The 20,016-nt window shown below is 39.7% G+C and overlaps 1 protein-coding gene across 4 annotated transcripts in view; it reads left to right on the forward strand.

Annotated features, from left to right (window-relative positions):
* The first annotated feature begins 739 nt into the window (after nucleotides 1-739).
* LOC128666765 (gastrula zinc finger protein XlCGF26.1-like) overlaps nucleotides 740-20,016 on the forward strand; it is a 49,812-nt gene continuing 30,535 nt past the window's right edge. For 2 of the 4 annotated variants that reach the window (XM_053721546.1, XM_053721547.1), the window contains exons 1-3: nucleotides 740-801; nucleotides 7,105-7,210; nucleotides 19,333-19,437. In XM_053721546.1, coding sequence (XP_053577521.1) covers nucleotides 7,133-7,210; nucleotides 19,333-19,437 — 183 coding nt within the window. In that variant the 5' untranslated portion in view covers nucleotides 740-801; nucleotides 7,105-7,132. Of the gene's footprint in view, nucleotides 802-7,104; nucleotides 7,211-18,876; nucleotides 18,942-19,332; nucleotides 19,438-20,016 lie in introns of those variants that run through there. The other 2 variants (XM_053721549.1, XM_053721548.1) reach the window with 2 other exon arrangements.

Below are 20,016 nucleotides of genomic sequence, written 5' to 3' on the forward strand. Positions count from 1 at the left end.
TTATAGATAGATTCCCTCTGTATCACACACACAGACCCCTCTCCAGTGCTTTATATACAGATATATAATTTTATAGATCGGTTACCTCTGTATCACTCACACACAGCCCCCTCTCCAGTGCTTTATACACATATATATAATATTATAGATAGGTTCCCTCTGTATCACACACACACAGCCCCCTCTCCAGTACCTTATATACAGATATATAATATTATAGAGAGATTCCCTCTGTATCACACACACACACAGCCCCCTCTCCAGTGCTTTATATACAGATATATAATATTATAGAGAGATTCCCTCTGTATCACACACACAGCCCCCTCTCCAGTGCTTTATATACAGATATATAATATTATAGATTCCCTCTGTATCACATACACAGCCCCTCTCCAGTGCTTTATATACAGATATATAATATTATAGTTAGATTCCCTCTGTATCACACACACAGCCTCCTCTCCAGTGCTTTATATACAGATATATAATATTATAGATAGGTTGCCTCTGTATCACACATATAGCCCCCTCTCCAGTGTTTTATATACAGATATATATTATTACAGATAGATTCCCTCTGTATCACACACACACACACACAGTCTCACATATACACACAGCTTCTTTAGTACAGTATATACAAGTGATAAAGAGCACTTTGTTTATCATTGTGCGATAAGACGGTAGCAGCTAGTTCCCATCTAGCTAAAAGACCTGTGATGTCATAAGACTGCTGCGATCACACAGTAAAGAGGCTATTGTGACATCTCTGTTCCTTTAGCTTATTAGGAGCAAGCGGTAGGTAACATAAGCGCATGCATGTGATACTGTCTCTATGTAAGGTCCTGCAGTGCATGTAAAGAGTATAATTTATATAGTATAGTTGTGTATCATTTACTGGGGAGGGGCTGTGTGTGTGCTAAGGAAGAGGGAACCTCTGTATAAAATATATTAATATATATCTGTATATACAATACTGGTCAGAGGGGCTGTGTGTGATACAGAGGGAATCTATAATATTATATATCTGTATATAAAGTACTGGAGAGGGGCTGTGTGTGTGATACAGAGGGAATCTATAATATTATATATCTGTATATAAAGCACTGGAGAGGGGGCTGTGTGTGTGATACAGAGGGAATCTATAATATTATATATCTGTATATAAAACACTGGAGAGGGGGCTGTGTGTGAGATACAGAGGGAATCTATAATATTATATATCTGTATATAAAGCACTGGAGAGGGGCTGTGTGTGTGATACAGAGGGAATCTATCTATAATATTATATATCTGTATATAAAGCACTGGAGAGGGGCTGTGTGTGTGATACAGAGGGAATCTATAATATTATATATCTGTATATAAAGCACTGGAGAGGGGGCTGTGTGTGAGATACAGAGGGAATCTATAATATTATATATCTGTATATAAAGCACTGGAGAGGGGGCTGTGTGTGTGATACAGAGGGAATCTATCTATAATATTATATATCTGTATATAAAGCACTGGAGAGGGGCTGTGTGTGTGATACAGAGGGAATCTATAATATTATATATCTGTATATAAAGCACTGGAGAGGGGGCTGTGTGTGAGATACAGAGGGTATCTATAATATTATATATCTGTATATACAATACTGGTCAGAGGGGCTGTGTGTGATACGGAGGGAATCTATAATATTATATATCTGTATATAAAGCACTGGAGAGGGGGCTGTGTGTGTGATACAGAGGGAATCTATAATATTATATATCTGTATATAAAGCACTGGAGAGGGGGCTGTGTGTGTGATACAGAGGGAATCTATCTATAATATTATATATCTGTATATAAAGTACTGGGGGGGGGCTGTGTGTGTGTGATACAGAGGGAATCTATAATATTATATATCTGTATATAAAGCACTGGAGAGGGGCTGTGTGTGTGATACTGAGGGAATCTATAATATTATATATCTGTATATAAAGCACAAGAGAGGGTCTGTGTGTGTGTGATACAGAGGGAACCTGTCTATAATACTATATATCTGTATATCAAGCACTAGAGAGGGGGTTGTGTGTGTGATACAGAGGGGATCTATAATATTATATATCTGTATATAAAGCACTGGAGAGGGGGCTGTATGTGTGTGATACAGAGGGAATCTATCTATAATATTATATATCTGTATATAAAGCACTGGAGAGGGGGCTGTGTGTGTGATACAGAGGGAATCTATCTATAATATTATATATCTGTATATAAAGCACTGGAGAGGGGGCTGTGTGTGTGATACAGAGGGAATCTATCTATAATATTATATATCTGTATATAAAGCACTGGAGAGGGGGCTGTGTGTGTGTGATACAGAGGGAATCTATCTATAATATTATATATCTGTATATAAAGCACTGGAGAGGGGGCTGTGTGTGTAATACAGAGGGAATCTATAATATTATATATCTGTATATAAAACACTGGAGAGGGGGCTGTGTGTGTGTGATACAGAGGGAATCTATAATATTATATATCTGTATATAAAACACTGGAGAGGGGGCTGTGTGTGTGTGATACAGAGGGAATCTATAATATTATATATCTGTATATAAAGCACTCTAGAGGGGCTGTGTGTGTGATACAGGGGGAATCTATAATATTATATATCTGTATATAAAGCACTGGAGAGGGGCTGTGTGTGTGATACAGGGGGAATCTATAATATTATATATCTGTATATAAAGCACTGGAGAGGGGCTGTGTGTGTTATACAGAGGGAATCTATAATATTATATATCTGTATATAAAGTACTGGAGAGGGGCTGCTATGCTTGTCTAAACAACTGTCTAAGGTGCACCTCTAGAGCAAATTAATCTTCTATGGTTCTAATTAGAGATAAAGTCACGAGTGTAAAGTCACAAATGAAATTTGTCCCAAATAAAGAAATATTCCAATAGTGGTTTGTTCCAGTGAGTGATGGTAATAGTGATTGGTGATAGATATCCAAAAAATCCAAAGAATACAAAAATTCTCAAAAAATGTGGAAAATGAAAACTTAAAAATGTGACCAAAAAAGTGAAAAACGTTGAAAAAATATTTTTTTTTATATAATTACAAAAATTATGAGAAAAAAAGGATATAGACCTCTTTGAGTGAAAAAATGAAAATAATGTGTATGTGTAATCCAAACTATAAGTCTCTCTGTGGGAAAGTGGATCTTCTTAAAGGGACAGTCTAGCATAAATTAAACTTTCATTATTCAGATAGGACTTTTAATTTTACTCAACTTTCCAATTTACTTTTATCATCAAATTTGCTTTTTTCTCTTGGTATTCTTAGTTTAAACTAAACATAGGTAGGCTCATATGCAAATTTTTAAGCCTTTGAGGGCTGCCTCTTATCACATGCTTTGTAAATCTCTTTTCAACACAAAGAGACAGAAAGTACACGTGGGCCATATAGATAACACTGTGTTCAGGCACTGTTATTGTCAATTACTGACATGCTCCAGGAGGGGGAGAGGGAGGGGGAAGCTATAACGGAACGGAGTGAAGTTTGTTTGTGCAGATGATTTCTGCTTTTCATGACATTTGATCCTGGTAATGTGAATCACTAAGGGCTGACAGCTTAGTGTTCATTTAGCAAGGATCGTTCCTATGCATTATTTATCAGTGTGATCTACTCCTGTCACTGACAGGAGTAGATCACACTGATAAATAATGCATACCAACGATCCTTGCTAAACGAATACTAAGCTGACTGTCAGCCCTTAGTGATTCACATTACCAGGATCAAATGTCATGAAAAGCAGAAATCATCTGCACAAACAAACTTCACTCCGTTCCGTTATAGCTTCCCCCTCCCTCTCCCCCTCCTGGAGCATGTCAGTAATTGACAATAACAGTGCCTGAATGCACTGCTTAGAGCAGAAAACTTGTGGAGTTTCAAAAAAATATAAATGTGTGTTGGGAAGTTAAAAACATAAGTAATGCACTTAGTATTTGCTGCATAATGTGTATTATATACAATAGACTGGCAAATTAAATCTATTTACACCCTGACTGAGAAATAAATGTGTCTCACTGCAGCTCACACGCTGCAGGCAAATGTTATATTTCTCTAAGTACTGTATGTAACAGCCAATATGCTGTGTCATGTGACTACTGAACCCTGTAACGCACGCTACAATATGGCAGCTTACATAGGAAATTTGGCACTGGTTCAACACTGTATTTCAAAACAATCACTTTGAAAAGTTTGGGGTAAGAGGAACAGATAAAATAAACAGCAGTGATTATTTTATTTTTATTTATAAGAAAAAGTAGGTTTTGGGGATTATTAGAAGACAAGTGTTAAGGGTCCCTTTAAGATCTAGCACAAAACAATGCTAAATGCAAGACAATAGAAAATAACAAGTCACAGTCATGTGATCAGGGGGCTGGAAGAAGGTTCCTAGATAAAAGGTAATCACAGAGGTAAAAAGTATATTAATATAACTGTGTTGGTTTTTGCAAAACTGGGGAATGGGTAATAAAGGGATTATCTATCTTTTAAAACAATAACAGTTCTATGGTAGACTGTCCCTTTAAGTGATGACTTGTATTACCGTACTTGTAACCTGTAAAACATATAACACAATGGTGCAATATTGCTAAAAACAATATAGAGCAAATAGAATAAGGCTTACCAAACTGTTGACGCGTTTCGGCCCTTGGTATTGGGCCTTTCTGTATATAAGGTACTGGAGAGGGGCTGTGTGTGTGTGTGATACAGAGGGAATCTATATCTATAATATTATATATCTGTATATAAAGTACTGGAGAGGGGGCTGTGTGTGTGAATCAGAGGGAATCTATATCTATAATGTTATATATCTGTATATAAAGCACTGGAGAGGGGGCTGTGTGTGTGATGCAGAGGGAATCTATCTATAATATTATATAGCTGTATATAAAGCACTGGAGAGGGGGCTGTGTGTGTGATACAGAGGGAATCTCTGTATATAACGCACTGGAGAGGGGGCTGTGAGTGTGTGATACAGAGGGAATCTCTCTATAATATTATATATCTGTATATAAAGTACTGGAGACGGGGCTGTGTGTGTGATACAGAGGGAATCTACCTATAATATTATATATCTGTATATAAAGCACTGGAGAGGGGGCTGTGTGTGTGACACAGAGGGAATCTATCTATAATATTATATATCTGTATATAAAGCACTGGAGAGGGGGCTGTGTGTGTGATGCAGAGGGAATCTATCTATAATATTATATAGCTGTATATAAAGCACTGGAGAGGGGGCTGTGTGTGTGATACAGAGGGAATCTCTGTATATAACGCACTGGAGAGGGGGCTGTGAGTGTGTGATACAGAGGGAATCTCTCTATAATATTATATATCTGTATATAAAGTACTGGAGACGGGGCTGTGTGTGTGATACAGAGGGAATCTACCTATAATATTATATATCTGTATATAAAGCACTGGAGAGGGGGCTGTGTGTGTGACACAGAGGGAATCTATCTATAATATTATATATCTGTATATAAAGTACTGGAGAGGGGGCTGTGTGTGTGTGATACAGAGGGAATCTTTCTATAATTTTATATATCTGTATATAAAGCACTGGAGATGGGGCTTTGTGTGTGATACAGAGGGAATCTCTCTATAATATTATATATCTGTATATAAGGCACTAGAGAGGGGCTGTGTGTGTGATACAGAGGGAATCTATAATATTATATATCTGTATATAAGGCACTGGAGAGGGGGCTTTGTGTGTGATACAGAGGGAATCTATAATATTATATATCTGTATATAAAGCACTGGAGAGGGGGCTGTGTGTGTGTGATACAGAGGGAATCTATCTATATATTATATATCTGTATATAAGGCACTGGAGAGGGGGCTGTGTGTGTGATACAGAGGGAATCTATCTATAATATTATATATCTGTATATAAAGCACTGGAGAGGGGGCTGTGTGTGTGTGTGATACAGAGGGAATCTCTCTATATATTATATATCTGTATATAAAGCACTGGAGAGGGGGCTGTGTGTGTGATACAGAGGGAATCTATCTATAATATTATATATCTGTATATAAAGCACTGGAGAGGGGCTGTGTGTGTGATACAGAGGGAATCTATAATATTATATATCTGTATATAAAGCACTGGAGAGGAGGCTGTGTGTGTGATACAGAGGGAATCTATAATATTATATATCTGTATATAAAGCACTGGAGAGGAGGCTGTGTGTGTGATACAGAGGGAATCTATCTATAATATTATATATCTGTATATAAAGCACTGGAGAGGAGGCTGTGTGTGTGATACAGAGGGAATCTATAATATTATATATCTGTATATAAGCACTGGGGAGGGGGCTGTGTGTGTGATACAGAGGGAATCTCTCTATAATATTATATATCTGTATATAAAGTACTGGAGAGGGGGCTGTGTGTGTGTGATACAGAGGGAATCTATAATATATATCTGTATGTAAAGTACTGGCAACGGGGCTGTGTGTGCAAGAAGTAGAGGGAACATATCTATAATATTAACCCTTTACAACCAGCAAAGTACGATTTAATATTGCAGGTTTGCCGCCAGTGGCAAGATCGCACTATTTCAGGACGCCTGCAGGAGGGAGGCTATAATAGCGGTCTTGCCCCTGGCTGTGCCTTTAGTGACCAGCGTCGTACAGGGTACATTGTGGTTGTTAAGGGGTTAACTAGCTGTGTATAAGATACTTGTACTTATGCATTTCTGTAAATGACCATCCCGTGTTAGCCTCCCTGTCACACACAGCCCCTGCTCACTCTCTAAACCCCTTGTCCTCTCAAACACAGCCTCAGACTCCCCTCCCTTTAGCTGGGTTTAAACCAAAATAGGGATTATCATCAGTTTAGTGTGTGTCTGGTGTATAAGTGGATATGTTTGTATATAATTATATATATATATCTCAGGTTTTATGTTTATTATATCTGTCTATATCTTAAGAGATAGATAGATAGATAGATAGATGTGTGGGTGCACATGTATGTTTGTTGGTGTTTGTATATGAGTATTATTTCTATATGTGTAATCTCTGACATGTATGTGCCACGGCCGCAGGTATGAGTGTTGCACAATATCACTGACCATGAACAAGATGAAGAAGAAGCTGCCTGAGCGGATCCTGAATCACATCCTGGAGATTCTCTACCTGCTGACGGGAGAGGTGAGAAAACATAACGTCACCACGGTAACCTCCTGCAGTGATTATGTGTATTAGTTGCTTAGCAACACGTTGTGACAGATGCTCACAGGTAAAGAAAGAGCCAATGTTTAAAGGGACATTCCAGCCCAAACTGGAATCCACGTGGATGTATTTCAGCTTTGAAGAGAAGCATTTCTCTAATATACTTGTATTAGCAAAAATGCTTCTAACAAAAGCTATAGCTGTTTCAAATGTCTATCTAAGTATGCACCGTGCACCAGCATTTCAAACCTAGCACTTTCTCAGAGAGCCTACGTTTGTAGCATCTGGTATTGAGTCAATTTGGTAATTGCTGACATGATACAAACCCCACTGTTGCTCTTAACAGCTGCAGCATTTAAAATGCTGGTGCACTGAGAATATCTAGCTATTCACATGCACGTGCAGAGAAAAATGTTAACACTAAACCAGTGATAACTTTTACTAGAAGCATTTTTGACAATACTTTTATATTGTAAATATGTATCTATTCAAAGATATTATTAATCTATGTGCATTTAAATTTTGACCGGAATATCCCTTTAAGGTGTTTGTGCAAATACAACAGTGTAGAGTTGTTCTGGGAATATTCTGTTGTAGAAATTCACTTAAGGAGACAGTTATTTCCCAGCAGCCTTTTGTTATTTGTTCCATTGTCCCCATACAGAGGCCGGCACTTTAGGTTGCCTTCATCATTTATAAAACATTTATTGTGTGCACAGACATTTTGTAGTATGGCATTTAAAGGTACATGAAATACAACAGTTATTTAGGATTCAGACTGTATACCATTTCTTTCATATAGATGGCGAGAATCCACAAGCTGTTTTACTTATAGGATATACATTCCTACCAGGAGGAGTTAAAGTTTCCCAAACCTCAAAAGCCTATAAATACCCCTCCCACCTCACTCATACTTCAGTTTTAAACTTTGCCTCATTAGGAGGTGGTTGAAGCATGATGCAATCACGCATCAAGGTCTTAATGATGATTTGTTTGTATTACCCTCATGTACTTCGCAATGCGAACAGTCTTATATTTTTATAGCGGGTATTAGCAAACAGTTTTAAAGTCTGCTAAAACATAAGGGGATTATAATAGTACATTCTTGCATCCTTTTTTTTTTCCCTTAATGAAGCAGCACTATCCTATCCCTGAAGTTACCATAGGAACTGAGCCTGCTGAACAACTTTCTACCATCTGTTTTCTGGTACTAAGAGAGGTCAGAAAGCCTCTGTTATTTCATTAGCCTCTTGGTTGAAACTTTTGATTCACATAACTTATTTGGAAGCGGGCAGTCTCCGCCTTAGAGAATTACAGCTCACTCTACAAAATCAGTTGCCACTTCTTGGGTTTTCAAGAATGAGGCTTTAGTTGATCAAATTTGCAAAGCAGCCACTTTGTCTTCTCTGCATACTTTTACCAAATGTTACCATTTTTATGTTTCTCTTGTTAAGTGTATCCAGTCCACGGATCATCCATTACTTGTGGGATATTCTCCTTCCCAACAGGAAGTTGCAAGAGGATCACCCACAGCAGAGCTGCTATATAGCTCCTCCCCTCACTGCCATACCCAGTCATTCTCTTGCAACTCTCAACAAAGATGGAGGTAGTAAGAGGAGAGTGGTGTATTATAGTTAGTTTTCTAACTTCTATCAAAAGTTTGTTTTTTTTAAATGGTACCGGAGTGTACTGTTTTATCATAGGCAGTATTAGAAGAAGAATCTGCCTGTGATTTCTATGATCTTAGCAGAAGTAACTAAGATCCATTGCAGTTCTCACATATTCTGAGGAGTGAGGTAACTTCAGAGGGGGAATGGCGTGCGGGTTTTCCTGCAATAAGGTATGTGCAGTTAACATATTTCTAGGGATGGAATTTGCTAGAAAAATGCTGCTGATACTGGATTAATGTAAGTTAAGCCTAAATGCAGTGATTTAATAGCGACTGGTATCAGGCTTATTAACAGAGATACATACTCTTTTTTTAAAAGTGTAATATAAAACGTTTTGCTGGCATGTTAATCGTTTTTATATATGTTTGGTGACAAAACTTATTGGGGCCTAGTTTTTTCTCCACATGGCTGGCTTGATTTTTGCCTAGAAACAGTTTCCTGAGGCTTTCCACTGTTGTAATATGAGTGGGAGGGGCCTATTTTAGCGCTTTTCTGCGCAGCTAAAATTACAGACAGAGACACTCAGCTTCCTTCTGCATGATACAGGACATCTCTGAAGGGCTCAAAAGGCTTCAAAAGTCGTGTTTGAGGAGGGTAACAACCACAGTAGACCTGTGGCAGCTGTTGTGACTGTGTTTAAAAACGTTTTTGTCATTTATTATTCCGTTTTTGGTATTAAGGGGTTAATCATCCATTTGCAAGTGGGTGCAATGCTCTGCTAACTTGTTACATACACTGTAAAAATTTCGTTAGTATAACTGCCTTTTTCACTGTTATTTCAAATTTTGCCAAAATGTGTTTCTCTTAAAGGCACAGTAACGGTTTTTTATATTGCTTGTTAACTTGGTTTAAAGTGTTTTCCAAGCTTGCTAGTGTCATTGCAAGTCTGTACAAACATGTCTGACACAGAGGAAACTACTTGTTCATTATGTTTAAAAGCCATGGTGGAGCCCCATAGGAGAATGTGTACTAAATGTATTGATTCACCTTAAACAGTAAAGCTCAGTCTTTATCTATAAAAGAATTGTCACCAGAGGGGTCTGTCGAGGGGGAAGTTATGCCGACTAACTCTCCCCACGTGTTGGACCCTTCGCCTCCCGCTCAAGGGACGCAAGCTAATATGGCGCCAAGTACATCAGGGACGCCCATAGAGATTACTTTGCAGGACATGGCTGCAATCATGAATAATACCCTGTCACAGGTATTAGCCAGATTGCCTGAATTGAGAGGCAAGCGCGATAGCTCTGGGGTTAGACGAGATACAGAGCACGTAGATGCTGTAAGAGCCATGTCTGATACTGCGTCACAATATGCAGAACCTGAGGACGGAGAGCTTCAGTCTGTGGGTGACGTCTCTGAATCGGGGAGACCTGATTCAGAGATTTCTAATTTTAAATTTAAGCTTGAGAACCTCTGTGTATTGCTTGGGGAGGTATTAGCTGCTCTGAATGACTGTGACACAATTGCAGTGCCAGAGAAATTGTGTAGACTGGATAAATAATATGCAGTGCCGGTGAGTACTGATGTTTTTCCAATACCTAAAAGACTTACAGAAATTATTAGTAAGGAGTGGGATAGACCCGGTGTGCCCTTTTCCCCACCTCCTATATTTAGAAAAATGTTTCCAATAGATGCCACTACACGGGACTTATGGCAGACAGTCCCTAAGGTGGAGGGAGCAGTTTCTACTTTAGCAAAGCGTACCACTATCCCTGTCGAGGACAGTTGTGCTTTTTCAGATCCAATGGATAAAAAATTAGAGGGTTACCTTAAGAAAATGTTTATTCAACAAGGTTTTATTTTACAGCCCCTTGCATGCATTGCGCCTGTCACTGCTGCGGCGGCGTTCTGGTTTGAGGCCCTGGAAGAGGCCATCCATATAGCTTCATTGACTGAAATTGTTGACAAGCTTAGAACACTTAAGCTAGCTAACTCATTTGTTTCTGATGCCATTGTTCATTTGACTAAACTTACGGCTAAGAATTCCGGATTCGCCATCCAGGCGCGTAGAGCGCTATGGCTTAAATCCTGGTCAGCTGATGTGACTTCAAAGTCTAAATTACTCAACGTAAGGGTCATACCCTTCCTCAGGACAGGGCCAAATCAAGGGCCAAACAGTCTAATTTTCGTGCCTTTCGAAATTTCAAGGCAGGTGCAGGATCAACTCCCTCTGCTTCAAAACAAGAGGGAACTTTTGCTCAATCCAAGCAGGCCTGGAAACCTAACCAGTCCTGGAACAAGGACAAGCAGGCCAGAAAGCCTGCTGCTGCCTCCAAGACAGCATGAAGGAGTGGCCCCCTATCCGACAACGGATCTAGTAGGGGGCAGTCTCTCTTCGCCCAGGCGTGGGCAAGAGATGTTCAGGATCCCTGGGCGTTGGAGATCATATCTCAGGGATATCTTCTGGACTTTAAAACTTCTCCTCCACAAGGGAGATTTCACCTTTCAAGATTATCTGCAAACCAGATAAAGAAAGAGGCATTCCTAAGCTGCTTGCAAGACCTCCTTGTAATGGGAGTGATCCATCCAGTTCCGTGGACGGAACAAGGACAGGGGTTTTATTGAAATCTGTTTGTAGTTCCCAAAAAAGAGGGAACCTTCAGACCAATTTTGGATCTAAAGATCCTAAACAAATTCCTCAGAGTTCCATCATTCAAGATGGAAACTATTCGAACCATTTTACCCATGATCCAAGAGGGTCAGTACATGACCACAGTGGACTTAAAGGATGCCTACCTTCACGTTCCGATTCACAAGAATCATTATCGGTTCCTGATGTTTGCCTTTCTAGACAGGCATTACCAGTTTGTAGCTCTTCCATTCGGGTTGGCTACAGCCCCAAGAATTTTTACAAAGGTTCTGGGCTCACTTCTGGCGGTTCTAAGACCGCGAGGCATAGCGGTGGCTCCTTACCTAGACGACATCCTGATACAGGCGTCAAGCTTTCAAATTGCCAAGTCTCATACAGAGATAGTTCTGGCATTTCTGAGGTCGCATGGGTGGAAAGTGAACGAAGAAAAGAGTTCTCTATCTCCTCTCACAAGGGTTTCCTTCCTAGGGACTCTGATAGATTCTATAGAAATGAAAATTTACCTGACGGAGTCCAGGTTATCAAAACTTCTAAATGCTTGCCGTGTTCTTCACTCCATTTCGCGCCCCACGGTGGCTCAGTGCATGGAAGTGATCTTCTTAATGGTAGCGGCGATGGACATAGTGCCATTTGCGCGCTTGCATCTCAGACCGCTGCAATTATGCATGCTCAGTCAGTGGAATGGGGATTACACAGATTTGTCCCCTCTACTAAATCTGGATCAGGAAACCAGAGATTATCTTCTCTGGTGGTTATCTCGGGTCCATCTGTCCAAAGGTATGACCTTTCGCAGGCCAGATTGGACCATTGTAACAGATGCCAGTTTTCTAGGTTGGGGTGCAGTCTGGAACTCCCTGAAGGCTCAGGGTTCATGGACTCAGGAGGAGAAACTCCTCCCAATAAATATTCTGGAGTTGAGAGCAATATTCAATGCTCTTCTAGCTTGGCCTCAGTTAGCAACACTGAGGTTCATCAGATTTCAGTCGGACAACATCACGACTGTGGGTTACATCAACCATCAAGGGGGAACCAGGAGTTCCCTAGCGATGTCAGAAGTCTCCAAGATAATTCGCTGGGCAGAGACTCACTCTTGCCACCTGTCAGCGATCCATATCCCAGGGGTAGAGAACTGGGAGGCGGATTTTCTAAGTCGTCAGACTTTGCTCAATTGGTTCTCCGTTGGGGCAAACCAGAACTGGATCTCATGGCGTCTCGCCAGAAGGCCAAGCTTCCTTGTTACGGATTCAGGTCCAGGGACCCAGAAGCGGCACTGATAGATGCTCTAGCAGCACCTTGGTTCTTCAACCTAGCTTATGTGTTTCCACCGTTTCCTCTGCTCCCTCGTCTGATTGCCAAAATCAAACAGGAGAGAGCATCAGTGATATTGATAGCGCCTGCGTGGCCACGCAGGACCTGGTATGCTGACCTAGTGGAAATGTCATCCTTTCCACCATGGACTCTGCCTCTGAGACAAGACCTTCTAATATAAGGTCCTTTCAATCATCCGAATCTACTTTCTCTGAGACTGACTGCATGGAGATTGAACGCTTGATCCTATCAAAGCGTGGCTTCTCCGAGTCAGTAATTGATACCTTAATACAGGCACGAAAGCCTGTCACCAGGAAAATGTACCACAAGATATGGCGTAAATATCTTCATTGGTGTGAATCCAAGAATTACTCATGGAGTAGGGTTAGGATTCCTAGAATATTGTCCTTCCTCCAAGAGGGTTTGGACAAAGGATTATCAGCTGGTTCTTTAAAGGGACAGATTTCTGCTCTGTCTATTCTTTTACACAAGCCTCTGGCAGAAGTTTCAGACGTTCAGGCATTTTGTCAGGCTTTAGTTAGAATTAAGCCTGTGTTTAAACCTGTTGCTCCCCAATGGAGCTTAAACTTGGTTCTTAAAGTTCTTCAAGGGGTTCCGTTTGAACCCCTTCATTCCATTGATATCAAACTTCTATCATGGAAAGTTCTTTTTCTGATGGCTATTTCCTCGGCTCAAAGAGTCTCGGAGTTATCTGCCTTACATTGTGATTCTCCTTATCTGATCTTTCATTCAGATAAAGTAGTTCTGCATACAAAACCTGGGTTTTTACCTAAGGTGGTTTCTAACAAGAATATCAATCAAGAGATCGTTGTTCCATTGTTATGTCCTAATCCTTCTTCAAAGAAGGAACGTCTTTTGCATAATCTAGACGTAGTCCGTGCCTTGAAGTTTTACTTGCAGGCTACTAAAGATTTTCGTCAAACATCTAACCTGTTTGTTGTTTACTCTGGACAGAGGAGCGGTCAAAAGGCCTCAGCAACCTCTCTTTCTTTTTGGCTTCGGAGTATAATCCGTTTAGCCTATGAGACTGCTGGACAGCAGCCCCCTGAAAGAATTACAGCTCATTCTACTAGAGCTGTGGCTTCCACCTGGGCCTTTAAAAATGAGGCCTCTGTTGAACAGATTTGCAAGGCTGCGACTTGGTCCTCGCTTCATACCTTTTCAAAATTTTACAAATTTGATACTTTTGCTTCTTCGGAGGCTGTTTTTGGGAGAAAGGTTCTACAGGCAGTGGTTCCTGCCTTGTCCCTCCCATCATCCGTGTACTTTAGCTTTGGTATTGGTATCCCACAAGTAATGGATGATCCGTGGACTGGATACACTTAACAAGAGAAAACATAATTTATGCTTACCTGATAAATTTATTTCTCTTGTAGTGTATTCAGTCCACGGCCCGCCCTGTCCTTTTAAGGCAGGTCTAAATTTTAATTAATCTACAGTCACCACTGCACCCTATGGCCTATATTTGGAGTTTTGCGGCCAAGGGGGTGCGTTAGCTACGCGGGCTTTTTTCTGGCCGCACCATAAAAATAACTCAGGTATTGAGAGTTCACAGAATGGCGTTAGGCTCCAAAAAAGGAGCGTAGAGCATTTTTAACGCAGCTTCAACTCTCGATACCAGAGTTGCTTACGGACGCGGCCAGCCTCAAAAACGTGCTCGTGCACGATTCCCCCATAGGAAACAATGGGGCTGTTTGAGCTGAAAAAAAACCTAACACCTTCAAAAAAGCCGCGTTCAGCTCCTAACGCAGCCCCATTGTTTGCTATGGGGGAACACTTCCTACGTCTGCACCTAACACTCTAACATGTACCCCGAGTCTAAACACCCCTAACCTTACACTTATTAACCCCTAATCTGCCGCCCCGCTATCGCTGACCCCTGCATATTATTTTTAACCCCTAATCTGCCGCTCCGTAAACCGACGCTACTTACATTATCCCTATGTACCCCTAATCTGCTGCCCCTAACACCGCTGACCCCTATATTATATTTATTAACCCCTAATCTGACCCCCACAACGTTGCCTCCACCTGCCTACACTTATTAACCCCTAATCTGCCGAGCGGACCTGAGCGCTACTATAATAAAGTTATTAACCCCTAATCCGCCTCACTCCCGCCTCAATAACCCTATAATAAATAGTATTAACCCCTAATCTGCCCTTCCTAACATCGCCGACACCTAACTTCAATTATTAACCCCTAATCTGCCGACCGGAGCTCACCGCTATTCTAATAAATGTATTAACCCCTAAAGCTAAGTCTAACCCTAACACTAACACCCCCCTAAGTTAAATATAATTTTAATCTATCAAAATTAATTAACTCTTATTAAATAAAGTATTCCTATTTAAAGCTAAATACTTACCTGTAAAATAAACCCTAATATAGCTACAATATAAATTATAATTACATTGTAGCTATTTTAGGATTAATATTTATTTTACAGGCAACTTTGTAATTATTTTAACCAGGTACAATAGCTATTAAATAGTTAAGAACTATTTAATAGTTACCTAGTTAAAATAATTACAAAATTACCTGTAAAATAAATCCTAACCTAAGTTACAATTAAACCTAACACTATACTATCATTAAATTAATTAAATAAAATACCTACAATTACCTACAATTAAACCTAACACTACACTATCAATAAATAAATTAAATACAATTCCTACAAATAACTACAATGAAATAAACTAACTAAAGTACAAAAAATAAAAAAGAACTAAGTTACAAAAAATAAAAAAATATTTACAAACAAAAGAAAAATATTACAACAATTTTAAACTAATTACACCTACTCTAAGCCCCCTAATAAAATAACAAAGACCCCCAAAATAACAAAATGCCCTACCCTATTCTAAATTACTACATTTCAAAGATCTTTTACCTTACCAGCCCTGAACAGGGCCCTTTGCGGGGCATGCCCCAAGAAATTCAGCTCTTTTGCCTGTAAAAAAAACCCATACAATACCCCCCCCCCAACATTACAACCCACCACCCACATACCACTAATCTAACCCAAACCCCCCTTAAATAAACCTAACACTAAGCCCCTGAAGATCTTCCTACCTTGTCTTCACCCTACCAGGTTCACCGATCCGTCCTGAAGAGCTCCTCCGATGTCCTGATCCAAGCCCAAGCGGGGGGCTGAAGAGGTCCATGATCCGGCTGAAGTCTTCATCCAAGCGGGAGCTGAAGAGGTCCATGATCCGGCTGAAGTCTTCATCCAAGCGGGAGCTGAAGAGGTCCATGATCCGGATGAAGTCTTCTATCAACGGCATCTTCAATCTTCTTTCTTCCGGATCCATCTTGCAGACCTCCGACGCGGAACATCCTCTTCTCCCGACGCCTACTAGCCGAATGACGGTTCCTTTAAGGGACGTCATCCAAGATGGCGTCCCTTGAATTCCGATTGGCTGATAGGATTCTATCAGCCAATCGGAATTAAGGTAGGAATATTCTGATTGGCTGATGGAATCAGCCAATCAGAATCAAGATCAATCCGATTGGCTGATCCAATCAGCCAATCAGATTGAGCTCGCATTCTATTGGCTGATCGGAACAGCCAATAGAATGCAAGCTCAATCTGATTGGCTGATTGGATCCGGAAGAAAGAAGATTGAAGATGCCGTTGATAGAAGACTTCATCCGGATCATGGACCTCTTCAGCTCCCGCTTGGATGAAGACTTCAGCCGGATCATGGACCTCTTCAGCTCCCGCTTGGATGAAGACTTCAGCCGGATCATGGACCTCTTCAGCCCCCCGCTTGGGCTTGGATCAGGACATCGGAGGAGCTCTTCAGGATGGATCGGTGAACCTGGTAGGGTGAAGACAAGGTAGGAAGATCTTCAGGGGCTTAGTGTTAGGTTTATTTAAGGGGGGTTTGGGTTAGATTAGGGGTATGTGGGTGGTGGGTTGTAATGTTGGGGGGGGGGGTATTGTATGGTTTTTTTTTACAGGCAAAAGAGCTGAATTTCTTGGGGCATGCCCCGCAAAGGGCCCTGTTCAGGGCTGGTAAGGTAAAAGAGCTTTGAAATGTAGTAATTTAGAATAGGGTAGGGCATTTTGTTATTTTGGGGGTCTTTGTTATTTTATTAGGGGGCTTAGAGTAGGTGTAATTAGTTTAAAATTGTTGTAATATTTTTCTTATGTTTGTAAATATTTTTTTATTTTTTGTAACTTAGTTCTTTTTTATTTTTTGTACTTTAGTTAGTTTATTTCATTGTAGTTATTTGTAGGAATTGTATTTAATTTATTTATTGATAGTGTAGTGTTAGGTTTAATTGTAGGTAATTGTAGGTATTTTATTTAATTAATTTAATGATAGTATAGTGTTAGGTTTAATTGTAACTTAGGTTAGGATTTATTTTACAGGTAATTTTGTAATTATTTTAACTAGGTAACTATTAAATAGTTCTTAACTATTTAATAGCTATTGTACCTGGTTAAAATAATTACAAAGTTGCCTGTAAAATAAATATTAATCCTAAAATAGCTACAATGTAATTATAATTTATATTGTAGCTATATTAGGGTTTATTTTACAGGTAAGTATTTAGCTTTAAATAGGAATACTTTATTTAATAAGAGTTAATTAATTTCGTTAGATTAAAATTATATATAATTTAGGGGGGTGTTAGTGTTAGGGTTAGACTTAGGGGTTAATACATTTATTAGAATAGCGGTGAGCTCCGGTCGGCAGATTAGGGGTTAATAATTGAAGTTAGGTGTCGGCGATGTTAGGAAGGGCAGATTAGGGGTTAATACTATTTATTATAGGGTTATTGAGGCGGGAGTGAGGCGGATTAGGGGTTAATAACTTTATTATAGTAGCGGTGCGGTCCGCTCGGCAGATTAGGGGTTAATAAGTGTAGGCAGGTGGAGGCGACGTTGAGGGGGGCAGATTAGGGGTTAATAAATATAATATAGGGGGCGGCGGTGTTAGGGGCAGCAGATTAGGGGTACATAAGGATAACGTAGTTGGCGGTCGGCAGATTAGGGGGTTAAAAAAAATTAATCGAGTTGCGGCGATGTGGGGGGACCTCGGTTTAGGGGTACATAGGTAGTTTATGGGTGTTAGTGTACTTTAGAGTACAGTAGTTAAGAGCTTTATGAACCGGCGTTAGCCCAGAAAGCTCTTAACTACTGACTTTTTTTCCTGCGGCTAGAATTTTGTCGTTAGATGTCTAACGCTCACTTCAGACACGACTCTAAATACCGGAGTTAGGAAGATCCCATTGAAAAGATAGGATACGCAATTTACGTAAGGGGATCTGCGGTATGGAAAAGTCGCGGCTGAAAAGTGAGCGTTAGACCCTATTTTGAGTGACTCCAAATACCGGAGGTAGCCTAAAACCAGCGTTAGGAGCCTCTAACGCTGGTTTTCACGGCTACCGCCAAACTCCAAATCTAGGCCTATGGTTTCTCCTTTCTCGGCTTGTTTCGGTTGAATGACTGGATATGGCAGTGAGGGGAGGAGCTATATAGCAGCTCTGCTGTGGGTGATCCTCTTGCAACTTCCTGTTGGGAAGGAGAATATCCCGCACGTAATGGATGATCCGTGGACTGGATACACTACAAGATAAATAAATTTATCAGGTAAGCATAAATTATGTTTTTTTGCCTCATCAGAAGCAGCTTTTTGGTAGAAAGGTGCTTCAGACAGTTGTCTCAGTTTGATAACTGTGCCTATATTTTTAAATTTTTTTTGTTGGTCATAAAAAAACATTATATTTGGTTTTGGATTTAATCTTCAGTGAAAAAAGCTGTTTTTATTTTATCCCTCTTTCTTGTTACTTGTGGACTTCTACATCTTGGGTATTATATCCCATGCGTAACAGCTTGTGGACTCTCGCCACCTATATGAAAGAAAACATATTTTTTGTAAGAACTTACCTGATAAATTAATTTTTTTAATGATGGCGAGAGTCCACGAGGCCCATCCATTTTTGGGTTATGATTTTTTTGTTTAACGCACGTCTATTTTTCCTTCTCTTTTTTTATGCTTTTACTTCTTAAACACCTCACCAACTTGGCTATACGTTAGGAATGTATATCCCATTCACAATAGCTCATGGACTCTCACCACCACAAAATAAATGAATTTATCAGGTAAGTTCTTCCATAAATTATGTTTTTAAACAATTTTCACATTTACTTCTATTATCAAATTTGCTTTAATTTTTTTATACCCTTTGTTGAAAGAGCAGCAATGCAGTACTGGGAACTAGCTGAGCCCATCTGGTGAGCCAATGACTAGAGGCATATATGCAGCAACTAATCGACAGCTAGCATTAGTGTATTGCTGCTTATGAGTCTCGTTATGCTTTTTAACAAAGGATACCAAGAGAATGAAACAAATGAGAGAACAGAAATAAATTAGAAAGTTGTTTACAATTGCATTCCATATCTGAACCATACATGTTTACTGTTCCTTTAACTAGGATGGTGTTTAGCAGTCACATTTTGTAGCCTTTTGTCATGCTACGTTTCATCTCTGCAGCGCGTGACTAACTCACTGACAGCGAGTCACATGACCGGGGACAAGGTGACGACAGAGAGAATACTGACGCACACCCTGCAGATCATGTACCTGCTGACCGGGGAGGTGAGAGCTGATGGTGTATGTTATAGTCAGAGCAGCCTGTCCCTGGGACCGGCTGTATTTAAAAAAAAAAAATTATTGGAGAGCTTAAAAAAAAAAAAAAAAAAAAAAAAAAAATATATATATATATATATATATATATATATATATATATATATATATATATATATATATATATATATATATATATATATATATATATATATATATATATATATATAAACACAGTAATATTTCAGTAGTGAAATGAGGTTTATTGGATTAACAGAAAATGTGCAATATGCATACAAACGAAATTAAACAGGTGCATAAATTTGGGCACCCTTATCATTTTGTTGATTTAAATACCTGTAACTATCTAGCACTGATTAATTGGAACACACAATTGGTTTGGTGAGACCATTAAGCCTTGACCTTCATAGACAGGTGCATCCAATCATGAGAAAAGGTATTTAAGGTGGCCAATTGCAAGTTGTTGTTCTCTTTGACTCTCCTCTGAAGAGTGGCAACATGGGGGCCTCAAAACAACTCTCAAATGACCTGAAAATAAAGATTGTTCAACATTATGGTTTAGGGGAAGGC

The sequence above is a fragment of the Bombina bombina genome, chromosome 7 (genome assembly GCF_027579735.1).
Source record: "Bombina bombina isolate aBomBom1 chromosome 7, aBomBom1.pri, whole genome shotgun sequence".
NCBI lineage: Eukaryota > Metazoa > Chordata > Amphibia > Anura > Bombinatoridae > Bombina > Bombina bombina.